Genomic DNA, 14692 nt, shown 5'->3' with positions numbered 1-14692 from the left:
TGGGGTTCTAACAAAGTTTCTACTGTCATTCCATTTCTTTCAGCATAATTCTGATTAATAAAGGGATTATTTGAAATGTGTGGTTCAAACATATTTACTGTCGGTCCCCATGGATTTTCAATTTGACTCCGTTCTGGGCTCTCGATCACATTATTGTTCCGGTATGGTACTGTTAAACAATGTTCGCTATCCTTTTGCTTCTCAAAAACAGGCATTACTGGACCTATAGTCACTGGGACTGTTACAGCTTCCAGATTCTTAGTTAATTCTCTTATTTTCTCTGTTAATTCTAGAGTGGTTTTTGCCAATTCTGTTGAATTTTCGTTATCTATTTTATTCTCAAATCTCTTTTCTGCCTCTCTGATGGAATTTCTTTTTTCTAAATCTGGTGACATAGTCTCTGTCTTGATAATTCGTAATGTTTCTCTCATTGGGACATTTGGTGTCAACATTTCTGGTTCTGGTCGGTACGGTGGTGGATTTTTATAAAACACATCATCCAACACATCATCATCTGAATCATTTGCTCCGTAACCTCTTGATTCCACAATATTCCTCTTTTCCACACATTTTCTACCTTCATTCTCTCCTACCGCTCTTACAGGAAACAAACCCTCAGTCATACTTGCATTCCTCCATCTTTTCATCCGATCATCATGCGTTTCATGTCCATATGACCTGCCAAACATATATCTGTAACCTCTACCATTTCTTTTTTTCTCGCTCATGTGCTTCGTCTTCCCACTCTGTCAATGCCTCAAACTGCGTCGGTCTAGGTCTTGGTTCTAAGTACATAATTTTTTTGCGCAAGTTGCTTAAAACAGCCAAATTAAAACAACCATGTTCTGGAAATGCCAAGACTCCATCGTCCTTGGTATATTTTACCCAATTATCTACCCAAATACAAGTATGATATCCATACTTCGCAATCATTAGAGCTGCGGGGGTTTTCGGTGGAGGAATTAACTGTCCTTCCCTAGTTTTGACCTGCTTGTCCTTCATGAACCACCTTTTAACTTTACCAAACCAGGATTTCTTTTCTCTATCTGGTGGCTGGTAATACATTTTCTTGGTTTTTTGTGTATCGCTAGTCTCTTACGACTATACCGCTATTTCGTCCACTCACAGCACAACTTCACGCTAACGCACCAATCAAGAGCGTCTACGTCACTGTCTCAGTCCTCTAATCCCAGCGCGACTCACACTAACGCACCAATGACGAGCGTTTACGTCACCCTGTACTTCTCCAATCCCAGCGCGACTTCACACTAACACACCAATCTGGAGCGTTCCACACTTCTGACCCACTGTCCAATCCCAGCGCGGTCGTTCTGACGTCAGCAGCCGCTACGGCAGTTCTGCTCCTGTCTACCCCTCCTTTACAAGACCGCTCCATGAACTTTTACTGCAACTTTTACAATTCTATTAGTAACAACACTAAAACATCTCCATTGTCTGCTCCGCTAACCAAAGAATAGCAATAGACCTTTCTCACGAGAATTCCGTCTTTCCCGAGAGCAGCGCTTACCTCTGCCCTACTACGGAATCGTTACTTCCGTTGATAAAGTAGCAATGCCCTCTACTTCACCCTTCTAGCAAACATTAGCTAAATGTTTCTCTGGTATTTTAGAAATAAACCTAGAGTTTTGCAATCAACCCGAATGCCTTTACATTCACACTCGTTCATACAAGAAAATGTAGTACATACGTACAGAATCCTGTCTTTTCTGAGAACAGCGAACAGTCTGTCCTACTACAGAATTATGACACACGTTAACAAAGCAGCACTTCCCTCTACTTTGTCCTTCTAACAAGCTCAGAGAACACCTGCTACCTTTTCAGTGATAAGCGTTATCGGTATGCCAATTGGTTTCCTGGTACTTAAAGACCAAAATTTCACAGGTAACCTTCGCTTTCATACACACTTCTCTCACACCGAGAATATTTCTAGTGGCAACACACGACGATGGCGCCGAATCGAACCCAGACAATGCGCCGTGCAACTTCACTTGTCACACATTTCCCCTGTGTACCTACAGGGCAACAACAATTCCGTCTTTCCCGAGAGCAGCGCTTACCTCTGCTCTGCTACGGAACTGTTACAAACTTCCGACTTCCTACATCCCAGAAGCCATGCTAACAACATATAACTCGACGCAACTCAACATATAGTGTTAGTACATAAATCAATACCAATCAATAATCAATAAGCTATTTACAAGCAATGATCACTAAACCAAAACAGTAGTAAACCATATCTCTGCTACCAAGAAAAACTGATGCAGCGCGGAATGCAAAATCCCTCTCTTCATCACAGGTCATAGATCACAAACAATACTACATACGCTGGTGGGGCCCATAACACCAACATATACCCATCAAATAACCTGTTTCAAAAGAGGTGATCGTTCCACTCGCTGTAATGGGAGAGAGTACTCACATAACCCTATTCATAAAGATCTAAACTCCATCTTTAGTACTCCTCCCATGTATAGGCCATGGATCTACTAGCTGCAGGTTGAAGTGATAACGAAATCTATAACATCATTTACATAAATACATTTTCTCAAATAATAACGACCCAACACAGTTCTTTGTAATGAATAATACATTTTATCTAAATAATTGAATTCGATTCTCTGGGTTTTAATCAAGCAAATTAGATCATCACAGTTACCTATTCTGGCTAAAAGTCGCCCTCTAAGTCAAAATCCCGGTCATCGGTTCATACTGTCAGAGTCTTTGGAAACAGCTGTCCCGCAGTGTCACCGTCCTCTCCGTCAGTAAATCGCAAATCTTCTGAAGGATCTCGAACAATTGAAAGGCAAAAGCTAAGGCCCCTCTCTAATCTACCATTTTTATAGTAAATTTACATTCCAAAATGTAACTATTGAACTTTTGAACAAATTTGATTGGTCCGTTGGGGAAAGTTCAACTTCTTTCCCATACATATAATGTGTCTTTAGATATAGTTCCAATCCACGCAATAGTATCTTTTCATTGTTTCTTTCAGAGCAGCTTGGCCGTAAGCCCAGGAAATAGCCTTGGTTGTCACAGTTGAGTCGGGGTCATGCAAAGGCTGCGGCAGCTGATGGTGACGCATGCGCACTTCACCCAGAGATGCTCATAATGGAGTTGTTCTCGTCTAACAGGGACGTCGGCCATTTTGTGGCCACCAAATGGTCAACTTAAGCAAAGAAACACAAAAATATAATTAATACATAGAAATGACTAATAATCTGTTATCCCCTTACTAATACCCATATGTGTATGTATTTATCTAGCAGAAGCAACACTTAATGCGGGTTATAATCACATTAATAAAGCACAAATCACAGATACATCACAAAAGCAACATATAATCATGCAATTTCTGAATATATATTATTAATATGCATACAAATTTAGTTTACGTCATTAGTTAGGCCATGCCACTGCAATTCCTACGTATATTTCTTATATTAGTAATGTTGATTAATTCACACAGCAAACCATTAGTATAATTACAATTAATTAATTAATCTTATTAATCTAAACATGCAAAATGGAGATGGTATACAATTTTAAAAGACAACCCCACTCCAGCAATCCCCCCTTTGGTGATTTTATCACCACCATAACAATAAATTGATGCATCCTTTTACGGAAAATCGAAATGTATTCTTGCTCTTAATTATAGTTCAGTTTCTTCTTCATCTCTTTTTGCTTTTTTATACAACTTTTCTTTCCACTCTTCTAAAGTTATCTCTGTTAAGTCTCCATCTACATCCTTCTTTCTTTTTAGTTTTTCTCTTTTTATTTTATTCTTTGTTTTCTTGTTTTTACAACACATACATCCTAATCTTAATATTAGTAAGACGAAAATCACACAAGTTAATGGGAATAAGATCTTACCTATAACTGTACTACCTATTTTTGTTAAGAAATTTTTAATAGCAGCAACATTTTTCCCAATCTTTTCCCAAACACTTTCAACCTCCAGTGGTACAATTTCGTCATGCAATTCAGTAATATTTTTAATGTAAACCTTAAGGTCTTTGCTTTCGTCTGGAATGTAAGTGCAACAATGTTGAACTTTCAGCATTCCACAGACTCCACCCTCTTTTGCCAACAAGATATCAAGGGCAAGTCGATTTTGCAGTACCATAGCACGCATGGCAACCATTTCAGTATTAACCGATAAAAATCCTCCAGTGGTGCTTGTTGACAAGCGATCCACTACTGTTGATAATCTTCTAATATTGTTCGCATTCAGAGATATTCCCACTGCTGGTATCAATGCTCCAAAAATGTCACCTACAATTTCTGCCCAAGATTCTCTTTTACTACGTGTTAATTGATTACCTAACCTATGTACACCATCTTTATCTCTGTCCATGTGAAAGATTTTTGGAAAGACCAGGCCTACGTAACATGTGCCATACCAATGGTCTGGCAAACGATAATATGCCCTGTTCCCATAGATGAACTAAAGTCCAGGGACGACTGGATCTCTTCCACCTTTAAATCCCCATCCACCTATGATTTGATATGTATCATGGCACTCACTATTCCCTAGAAAATGATTATCATATGCTGTTTGATTTCTTCTGATACACAGTTTCCCTTTCTGAGGCCAATCTAAAGCCAAAGTTGGATTAGACTCTCCCTTCATATGTTTTTCCATTTCTACATCCCAGACTGTTTTCTCCCCTTTTCCTTCAGATCCTTTTCTTCTCATTTTCAATCTCCTTTCCTCAACCATGTCTAGGAATGTCTTTTCTTCATTCTTCAAACTGCATGTCAAATTATTTTTAAATATATACTCTAATGTTAGCTCCTTAGTTACTAAGAAAAATTCACCTAATACATTAGCAGGTCTCACTTTGTTCAGTTTATTATTAGCAGGCACTTGCGAAAAAATGTTATCTACATCTGAAAAATAATATTCTAATTTACCTGTTTCATAAAATAAACTTGCTATCACACTACATGCTATTCCATATGTTGCTGGAAGGTGATGATATGTCACTCCCTCTGACACAGAAGCAGGTAACTGCATACATACGTAGCAATACCTTACGTCCATGGTCTTTACATATTCATACAATAACTTTGAAAACACATTATTTGAAAAATCATTAATAGACCTAAACCTTATGTAAATAATTATTATCTATTCTAGTCGGAACTACCTTTGGAATCTTTTTTATGTTAGTAATGTTCTCAGTGTGTCCTTCTAGTGTATCTATAGTGACCTTAAAAGAAATTATTAGAGCAAGTATACTCCATAGAAGCATTAATAATCCTGTACAACAACAACACATTTTACACCATCTCTTCATGAATGTACATTTACTTTTGTTAGCCATCTTGTTAGTTTGGACTGTGTCTTTTGACTTAGCCTCTTTTATTTCACCACTAGTTCTCTAACCTTAGGCTTCTAAGGCCCTACTTAGTTCTACCAGTATCTATCGTTTGATTCAATTGTTACTTCTTCATCCGTAGTTTTCTAATTTTTCTCAGTTTGGCATTTCATCATTTTTCACTTCTTTCAATGCACCCAAATACAGAATTTCCTGATCTTCCGTTTCTTCTTCTCCAATGTCGGATAAGATAACTCTCGGGATTCCTGCTTCTTCCTCTTCTTCAACCACTTTCAGTACAGCCTCCTCTGGATTTCCTTGACTATCTGCCTCTTCCTCCGTTTCATGCAGTGCCACATACGTCCATTCTGGTGACTTATACTTCTGGTTGGGTTTTCTTGTTCTTTTCCCCTCTTCTTGATTAACCTCTTCTTCTTTTGATTTGTCTTGGCTTGTCACTTCATTCACCTGATCTTCTCTTGGTGATTTTACTTGTGTCAGCCGATATCTCAATCTCTTTATTTTATTTGGCCACATTTCATCCTTTTTTACTCTTTTCTGTTTACTTTCTTTATTGTTCTTTTCCTCTCTCCAAGCTCTTTTTCTTAGAACTCGTCCTTCTGGTATCTCATTTTCACTCTCTTCAGATTCTGTCTCAACTTTCTTTTTCTTTTCGACAACTTCTTTTTCCACCACTTTTTTCCCTACTTCTGTCCCTCCTCGGGTCTCCGACACGCAATCTTCCTGCTGGCTACTTGTCCCTTCACCTAGCTGGATGTTGCAGTTCCCTACACCTCCTCGGGGGTCTTCCGCAATCTGTCCCTCTCTCTCTGTACCTGTCCCTATTCCACTTTGATCTATTATTTCGGGTGGAATTTCTCTTGGTTTTTCATCTGAAACTTCCTTCTCTAGAATTTCTTTCACTGCTTCTTGGTTGTCTTTTCCTTTCTCCTTTCTGTGTTCTTTTCTGAGACCTTGACTTCCCTGTTCGTCTTCAGAATCTGAACTGATATCAGAAATCTGCAATCGTCTTCTCAGAGAGCTACTTCTGGGGACTAATATCTGATCAGGTTCCTTTTCCCCCCTTTCAGGATTTTCTTGTGTTCTTTGCTCTTCGTTATCTGATTCAGTACTTGACTCTGATTCGTCATAGTATTCTCTTCCTTTGCTGTCAACTGGATTTGGTATCCTCAAAGTATGGCTTGCATGGATCCAGTTTTTCACTCCAGCACACTTCACAGCTGTTGTTGTGGTCAGAATGACTTGTCTTGGTTTTCCCCACCTTGGAACCCAACAGTTTCTTCTTCTGTGGACTTTTATCCTTACCCAGTCTCCTGGGCTCAGATCATGGGCTGGCTTCCTTTGAAGGGTGGTGGCATCCACTCCAACCTGATGAAACACAGAATGAACTGCGTCAGCCAGGCCTTTACAGTATTCCAACACCATGTCATCAGTTATTGTCATCAGCTTGTTGACTGGAATATAAACATGCCTCATCGCTCGTCCCATGATTATTTCATGAGGACTTAACCCTGTGGTTCTGTCTGGTGTTGCTCTAATGGTCATTAAAACAAGAGGCAAGACATCAGGCCATTTCATACCAGTGGCTAAACACATTTTTCCAATTCTGTTTTTGATTGTACCATTCATCTGTTCAACCACACCAGAAGCCTCTGGCCGGTAGGCACAATGTAGTTTCTGTTGTACATTCAATGCTTCGCTAATCAATTTTACAATCTCGTTATGAAAATGTCCTCCTCTGTCTGATTCAAGAGTCACTGGGAACCCAAACCTAGGGATGATATCTCTCAAAAGTAGCTTTGCCACTGTCAACCCATCATTTCTTCTTGTTGGGTATGCTTCCACCCACCTGGAGAACAGGTAAACTACAACCAGGACATACCTCAGTCTGTTACACGGAGGCATTTCAATGAAGTCAACCTACATTCTGGTAAAAGGTCCACCTTCCTGTCCTATGGTCCCTAGACTCATCACTGTCTTTCTCCCAGGATTGTATTGCTGACATATCAGACATCTCTGACACAGGCTTTCTGCTACAAGTCTGAATTTTGGATTGTACCATGTCTGCTTAAAAGACCTTATCATGGCGTCTCTCCCTATGTGTCCCTGGCCATGATACATACGTGCCATTGTAGACATCATGCCATCAGGCATTACTGGTCTTCCATCTCGATAGACCCACACACGGTCCTTCTCTCTTGGTGCACACCCTGCTTTTATCCATTGTTTCATTTCCTCATCTCCTGACTCTTCCTGCAATTGTCTCACTTCCTTCCAGGTTCCTACTGCGTTAGTAAACATTACTGAGCAAGAAGACATTTCTCTCTCCTTAGCCCGATTGACTGAATTCTGGTTCCGTGCATAATATTGTGCCATATCATTAGCATACCTATTCCCAGTAGTGATGTAATCGCTTCCCTAACTATGGGCAGCACATTTTACTACAGCCAATTGGTTAGGCAGCTGTATCGCCTCAATCAACTTCCCAACCACTTCAGCATTCTTTATAGGGGTTCCACTTGAGGTCAGGAAACCTCTTTGCAGCCAAAGCTGGCCAAAATCATGGACGACCCCGAAGCCATCCTGGCTATCCGTTAACACAGTCACTCTCACACTTTTCCCAATTTTACATGCTTTGGTCAAAGCAACAAGTTCAGCTACTTGAGCTGACCTCACTCCTTTCAGATAAGATGCTTCCATCACTGCTGCAACCGTGCATACTGCATATGCTGCGCTTAGCACTCCTTCATCTGTTCTCAAACATGACCCATCAACAAACAACACAAAATCACTCTCAGGCAGTGGTACATCCTTTATATCTGGTCGTGGCTTTGTGCAATACTCAAGCACATCCAAACAGTCATGATCTGCTTCATCTCTCACTTCCACATTCTCAGCGTCAGGTAACAACGTTGCAGGATTCACGTTCACACATCTCGCAAGGCTCACATTCGTTGCACCTAATATGACCTTCTCATACTTAGTCAGCCGACTATGTGTCATATATTGAGTATGACTCCTTGTTAAAAGAATCGCCACATCATGAGGAACAAACACTTTCAATGGATACCCCATCACAATACCTTCACTCTGCTCCAAACTTCGACCTGTTGCAGCCACTGCTTTCAGACACCCAGGTAAAGCTGCAGCCACTGGGTTAAGCATTGAGGAAAAATATGCGATTGGTCTCCTCAATCTTCCATGCTTCTGGATCAACACAGAGAGTGCACATCCATTTCTCTCACTGCAATACAACTCAAACTCTTTCTCATAGTCAGGCATGCCCAGTACTGGTGATTCACACAATCCCTCTTTTAATTTTTTGAATGCTGCCAATTCTTCCTTGTTCAATTCAAGGGGATCTTTTACATCACTCCTTGTTAATCGCACTAAGGGCTTTGCAATCAGGGAAAAGTTACTAATCCACTGACGACAATACCCCACCATTCCCAGAAACATTCTCACTTCTCTTTGGGTCATGGGGGCTCTCATTCCTTTTATAATTCAGATTCTGTCTATTGTTATTTTTCTCAGTCCTTTCTCAATTTTATGTCCAAAATATTGCACTTCTTTCTGGCAATACTGTAATTTTGTTGGTGACACTTTCAACCCTCCGTCTGCCAAATGATTCAATAGTGCTATTGTGTCTACCTCGCAAGCTTCACGTATTTTCTACGCCACCAAAAGGTCGTCGATATACTGCACTAGTACTGAACTCTCAGGCATTTGCAGACTTTCCAACGATTTCTTCAACAATTGATTGAATATTGAGGGGCTCTCTGTATACCCCTGTGGGATTCGGCACCATGCCAAAATCCACTATCCAAAACGAAATGCAAAAATTGGCTGACTGTCGTGGTGCAATGGGATAGAGAAAAATGCATGACATAGATCAATTACTGTATACCATTCCGCATCATGGGGAATCTGGTACAGAATTACTGATGGGTTCGGCACAATAGGACAGCATGATACCACAATTTTGTTTGCCTTTCTCAAATCTTGCACTATCCTGAATTTTCCATTAGGCTTTTTCAGTCCCATTATCGGTGAATTACATGGACTACTCATAATCTCTCTCAAAATTCCTTGCTTGATCATTTTCTCAATTATTGGAGTAACCCCTTCAATTATCTCCGGTGTCAATCTGTACTGAGGGACGTTTGGATAACTTATTCCTTCCTTTACAGTTATCCTGACTGGATCTACATTTCTCATTAACCCTACATCTTCTCCAGTAAAATCCCACACTTCTGCCTTCACTGACTGTTTTTATTCTTTAGGTAATTCATCAGGGTTGAATATTGCATAGGTCTCAGTTACCTAATTTTCTCTATTAGCTATAGTCATTTTATATAGCACATCCTCATCTGGGGTTTCAAAAGCTATTCCATCTGGAGTACAGAATATAGTGCAATTCATCTTGCACAACAGGTCCCTACCTAATAAATTCACTGGACTGGTGTCACACACCACAAAGCGGTGCATTTCTGTAAATTTCCCTATACTGACTTTCACTGGTTCTGTCCAAAATGTTTTTAACTGTCTGTTGGACACACCAACCACGCGGCGGTTTATTTACCTGTTCTTCATTGTAGAATCCCGATTCATTACTATACTTCTGAGTGTTTCTGCTCTGCGGGAAAGGTGGTTTTGGCACCTGATTCTGTGAAGTAACCACCTGCTGCTGTTGATGCAGTTGACCACTCACCTCATTCTGCACCTGCGGATTCAATGATGCATTTTCAATATTAGTACTTGGAGGGTATTTACACTCGGATTTCCAATGCCCTAACCTACCGCAATTATGGCATGGGAACTTATTTTTAGCTTCTTCTATATTACCTTTCCCTTCTCCTGAGCCAAATCTCAGTTTAGTTCCTGGGTTATTTGCTTGTTCGACCATTTGTGCTTCCTGCCTTTCTGCTACCTTTACTTGTGCCCACATTGCCTTCTCTTTTAATTTTCGCTGTTTAGCCCCAATTTCGTCAATAAAATATTTAGCATGTCTTAATACTTCATCTATTTTCTTATTCTGCCAATCAACTGTATGCTGTTTTATCATGTCACCAATTTCTGGGCGTAAACCATATACAAATCTGTACACGAAATTACTCAAATCCTTATCACTTAAGTTCTCATCTCCACTGAACTGTTTAAAGGCTTGAATTAGTCTCTCATAGTATGCATGTACTGATTCCTTTGCTTCCTGATGCGTTCGATCAATCTTTACCCAATCTGTCTCTTTAGGGGGCACTTTGTTTTTCAAAAATACCATAACCTGTTCATACTTTTTCATTACTTCAGGGTCTGGGGCTCCTGTCTTAGGATGCCTAGGGTACTCCTGAGTTGGCCAGTTGATCATCAACTTGCGCTCAGACCACAAATCTGCTGGTACTATTATGTCGAATAGACTATTTAAGTCTATCCACAATACTTTTGATAATTTTACAAATTTGTCTACCTGTCTGTACCACTCGACGGGCTTTTCGTGTAGTCGAGGGAAATCATTCGTAAATGACAAAATGTCCTGTCTTGTCCATGGGACATGTACATATCCTCCTCCTGGGATCTCTCTCATGGGGTATTCAGTCACTACCTTTTCTTTTTCTCTAACAGGGAATGCCGAAACTGTCCTGTCTGGGGCATCATTTCGTTTTCTATACCATTTACTTCTCCATTTATCCACATCTCCCCATTTTCTCAAAACAATGATTATGTCCTTAATCTTACCTATCTGTCCTGTGGTGTTCAAATTTTCAATGTCTTTTTCAGTAAAATCAACTCGATAGGGTTTCTGTAAGGCTTTTACCTTATCAATATCTATACCCATTTCATTCGCAACTTCTCCTAGTCTTTCATGCAGATTCCTTGCTCTCCATGTCACACTTTTACACAGGAATAACAGCTCCTCATCCTGATAAAACTTTAATTTTTCTACCGGAATAGTCCCTACAATCAATTCTTCCAATACCATCCGTAATTTTGCCACATCTATCGACTGAGAATCTTTATCTGGTCTCTGCAACCCCTTTAACCATTCACTCAGTTCTTCCACAGATGGTCCTACTGGGTTCTCTACACTACTCTGTTCTGGACTTCTTTGGGGTTCTAACAAAGTTTCTACTGTCATTCTATTTCTTTCAGCATAATTCTGATTAATAAAGGGATTATTTGAAATGTGTGGTTCAAACATATTTACTGTCGGTCCCCATGGATTCTCAATTTGACTCCGTTCTGGGCTCTCGATCACATTATTGTTCCGGTATGGTACTGTTAAACAATGTTCGCTATCCTTTTGCTTCTCAAAAACAGGCATTACTGGACCTATAGTCACTGGGACTGTTACAGCTTCCAGATTCTTAGTTAATTCTCTTATTTTCTCTGTTAATTCTAGAGTGGTTTTTGCCAATTCTGTTGAATTTTCGTTATCTATTTTATTCTCAAATCTCTTTTCTGCCTCTCTGATGGAATTTCTTTTTTCTAAATCTGGTGACATAGTCTCTGTCTTGATAATTCGTAATGTTTCTCTCATTGGGGCATTTGGTGTCAACATTTCTGGTTCTGGTCGGTACGGTGGTGGATTTTTATAAAACACATCATCCAACACACCATCATCCGAATCATTTGCTCCGTAACCTCTTGATTCCACATTATTCCTCTTTTCCACACATTTTCGACCTTCATTCTCTCCTACCGCTCTTACAGGAAACAAACCCTCAGTCATACTTGCATTCCTCCATCTTTTCATCCGATCATCATGCGTTTCATGTCCATATGACCTGCCAAACATATATCTGTAACCTCTACCATTTCTTTTTTTCTCGCTCATGTGCTTCGTCTTCCCACTCTGTCAATGCCTCAAACTGCGTCGGTCTAGGTCTTGGTTCTAAGTACATAATTTTTTTGCGCAAGTTGCTTAAAACAGCCAAATTAAAACAACCATGTTCTGGAAATGCCAAGACTCCATCGTCCTTGGTATATTTTACCCAATTATCTACCCAAATACAAGTATGATATCCATACTTCGCAATCATTAGAGCTGCGGGGGTTTTCGGTGGAGGAATTAACTGTCCTTCCCTAGTTTTGACCTGCTTGTCCTTCTTGAACCACCTTTTAACTTTACCAAACCAGGATTTCTTTCTCGATCTGGTGGCTGGTAATACATTTTCTTGGTTTTTTGTGTATCGCTAGTCTCTTACGACTATACCGCTATTTCGTCCACTCACAGCACAACTTCACGCTAACGCACCAATCAAGAGCGTCTACGTCACTTTCTCAGTCCTCTAATCCCAGCGCGACTCACACTAACGCACCAATGACGAGCGTTTACGTCACCCTGTACTTCTCCAATCCCAGCGCGACTTCACACTAACACACCAATCTGGAGCGTTCCACACTTCTGACCCACTGTCCAATCCCAGCGCGGTCGTTCTGACGTCAGCAGCCGCTGCGGCAGTTCTGCTCCTGTCTACCCCTCCTTTACAAGACCGCTCCGTGAACTTTTACTGCAACTTTTACAATTCTATTAGTAACAACACTAAAACATCTCCATTATCTGCTCCGCTAACCAAAGAATAGCAATAGACCTTTCTCACGAGTATTCCGTCTTTCCCGAGAGCAGCGCTTACCTCTGCCCTACTACGGAATCGTTACTTCCGTTGATAAAGTAGCACATCCCTCTACTTCACCCTTCTAGCAAGCATTAGCTAAATGTTTCTCTGGTATTTTAGAAATAAACCTAGAGTTTTGCAATCAACCCGAATGCCTTTACATTCACACTCGTTCATACAAGAAAATGTAGTACATACGTACAGAATCCTGTCTTTTCTGAGAACAGCGAACAGTCTGTCCTACTACAGAATTATGACACACGTTAACAAAGCAGCACTTCCCTCTACTTTGTCCTTCTAACAAGCTCAGAGAACACCTGCTACCTTTTCAGTGATAAGCGTTATCGGTATGCCAATTGGTTTCCTGGTACTTAAAGACCAAAATTTCACAGGTAACCTTCGCTTTCATACACACTTCTCTCACACGAGAATATTTCTAGTGCCAACACACGACGATGGCGCCGAATCGAACCCAGACAATGCGCCGTGCAACTTCACTTGTCACACATTTCCCCTGTGTACCTACAGGGCAACAACAATTCCGTCTTTCCCGAGAGCAGCGCTTACCTCTGCTCTGCTACGGAACTGTTACAAACTTCCGACTTCCTACATCCCAGAAGCCATGCTAACAACATATAACTCGACGCAACTCAACATATAGTGTTAGTACATAAATCAATACCAATCAATAATCAATAAGCTATTTACAAGCAATGATGTCTAAACCAAAACAGTAGTAAACCATATCTCTGCTACCAAGAAAAACTGATGCAGCGCGGAATGCAAAATCCCTCTCTTCGTCACAGGTCATAGATCACAAACAATACTACATACGCTGGTGGGGCCCATAACACCAACATATACCCATCAAATAACCTGTTTCAAAAGAGGTGATCGTTCCACTCGCTGTAATCGGAGAGAGTACTCACATAACCCTATTCATAAAGATCTAAACTCCATCTTTAGTACTCCTCCCATGTATAGGCCATGGATCTACTAGCTGCAGGTTGAAGTGATAACGAAATCTATAACATCATTTACATAAATACATTTTCTCAAATAATAACGACCCAACACAGTTCTTTGTAATGAATATTACATTTTATCTAAATAATTGAATTCGAGTCTCTGGGTTTTAATCAAGCAAATTAGATCATCACAGTTACCTATTCTGGCTAAAAGTCGCCCTCTAAGTCAAAATCCCGGTCATCGGTTCATACTGTCAGAGTCTTTGGAAACAGCTGTCCCGCAGTGTCACCGTCCTCTCCGTCAGTAAATCGCAAATCTTCTGAAGGATCTCGAACAATTGAAAGGCAAAAGCTAAGGCCCCTCTCTAATCTACCCTTTTTATAGTAAATTTACATTCCAAAATGTAACTATTGAACTTTTGAACAAATTTGATTGGTCCGTTGGGGAAAGTTCGACTTCTTTCCCATACATATAATGTGTCTTTAGATATAGTTCCAATCCACGCAATAGTATCTTTTCATTGTTTCTTTCAGAGCAGCTTGGCCGTAAGCCCAGGAAATAGCCTTGGTTGTCACAGTTGAGTCGGGGTCATGCAAAGGCTGCGGCAGCTGATGGTGACGCATGCGCACTTCACCCAGAGATGCTCATAATGGAGTTGTTCTCGTCTAACAGGGACGTTGGCCATTTTGTGGCCACCAAATGGTCAACTTAAGCAAAGAAACACAAAAATATAATTAATACATA

The 14692-nt window shown here is 40.4% G+C and overlaps 1 protein-coding gene across 3 annotated transcripts in view; it reads right to left on the bottom strand.

The window, feature by feature from the left end:
• Positions 1-11954, bottom strand: part of LOC146871196 (uncharacterized) — a 32264-nt gene extending 20310 nt beyond the window's left edge. For 2 of the 3 annotated variants that reach the window (XM_085650528.1, XM_085650521.1), the window contains exon 1: positions 9949-11954. In XM_085650528.1, coding sequence (XP_085506654.1) covers positions 9949-11922 — 1974 coding nt within the window. In that variant the 5' untranslated portion in view covers positions 11923-11954. Of the gene's footprint in view, positions 1-2645; positions 3188-9948 lie in introns of those variants that run through there. The other variant, XM_085650531.1, reaches the window with a different exon arrangement.
• Positions 11955-14692: the final 2738 nt, after the last annotated feature.

The sequence above is a fragment of the Triturus cristatus genome, chromosome 1_1, assembly GCF_964204655.1.
Source record: "Triturus cristatus chromosome 1_1, aTriCri1.1, whole genome shotgun sequence".
Classification (NCBI taxonomy): domain Eukaryota; kingdom Metazoa; phylum Chordata; class Amphibia; order Caudata; family Salamandridae; genus Triturus; species Triturus cristatus.
This window is presented reverse-complemented; position numbering and strand designations above follow the sequence as displayed.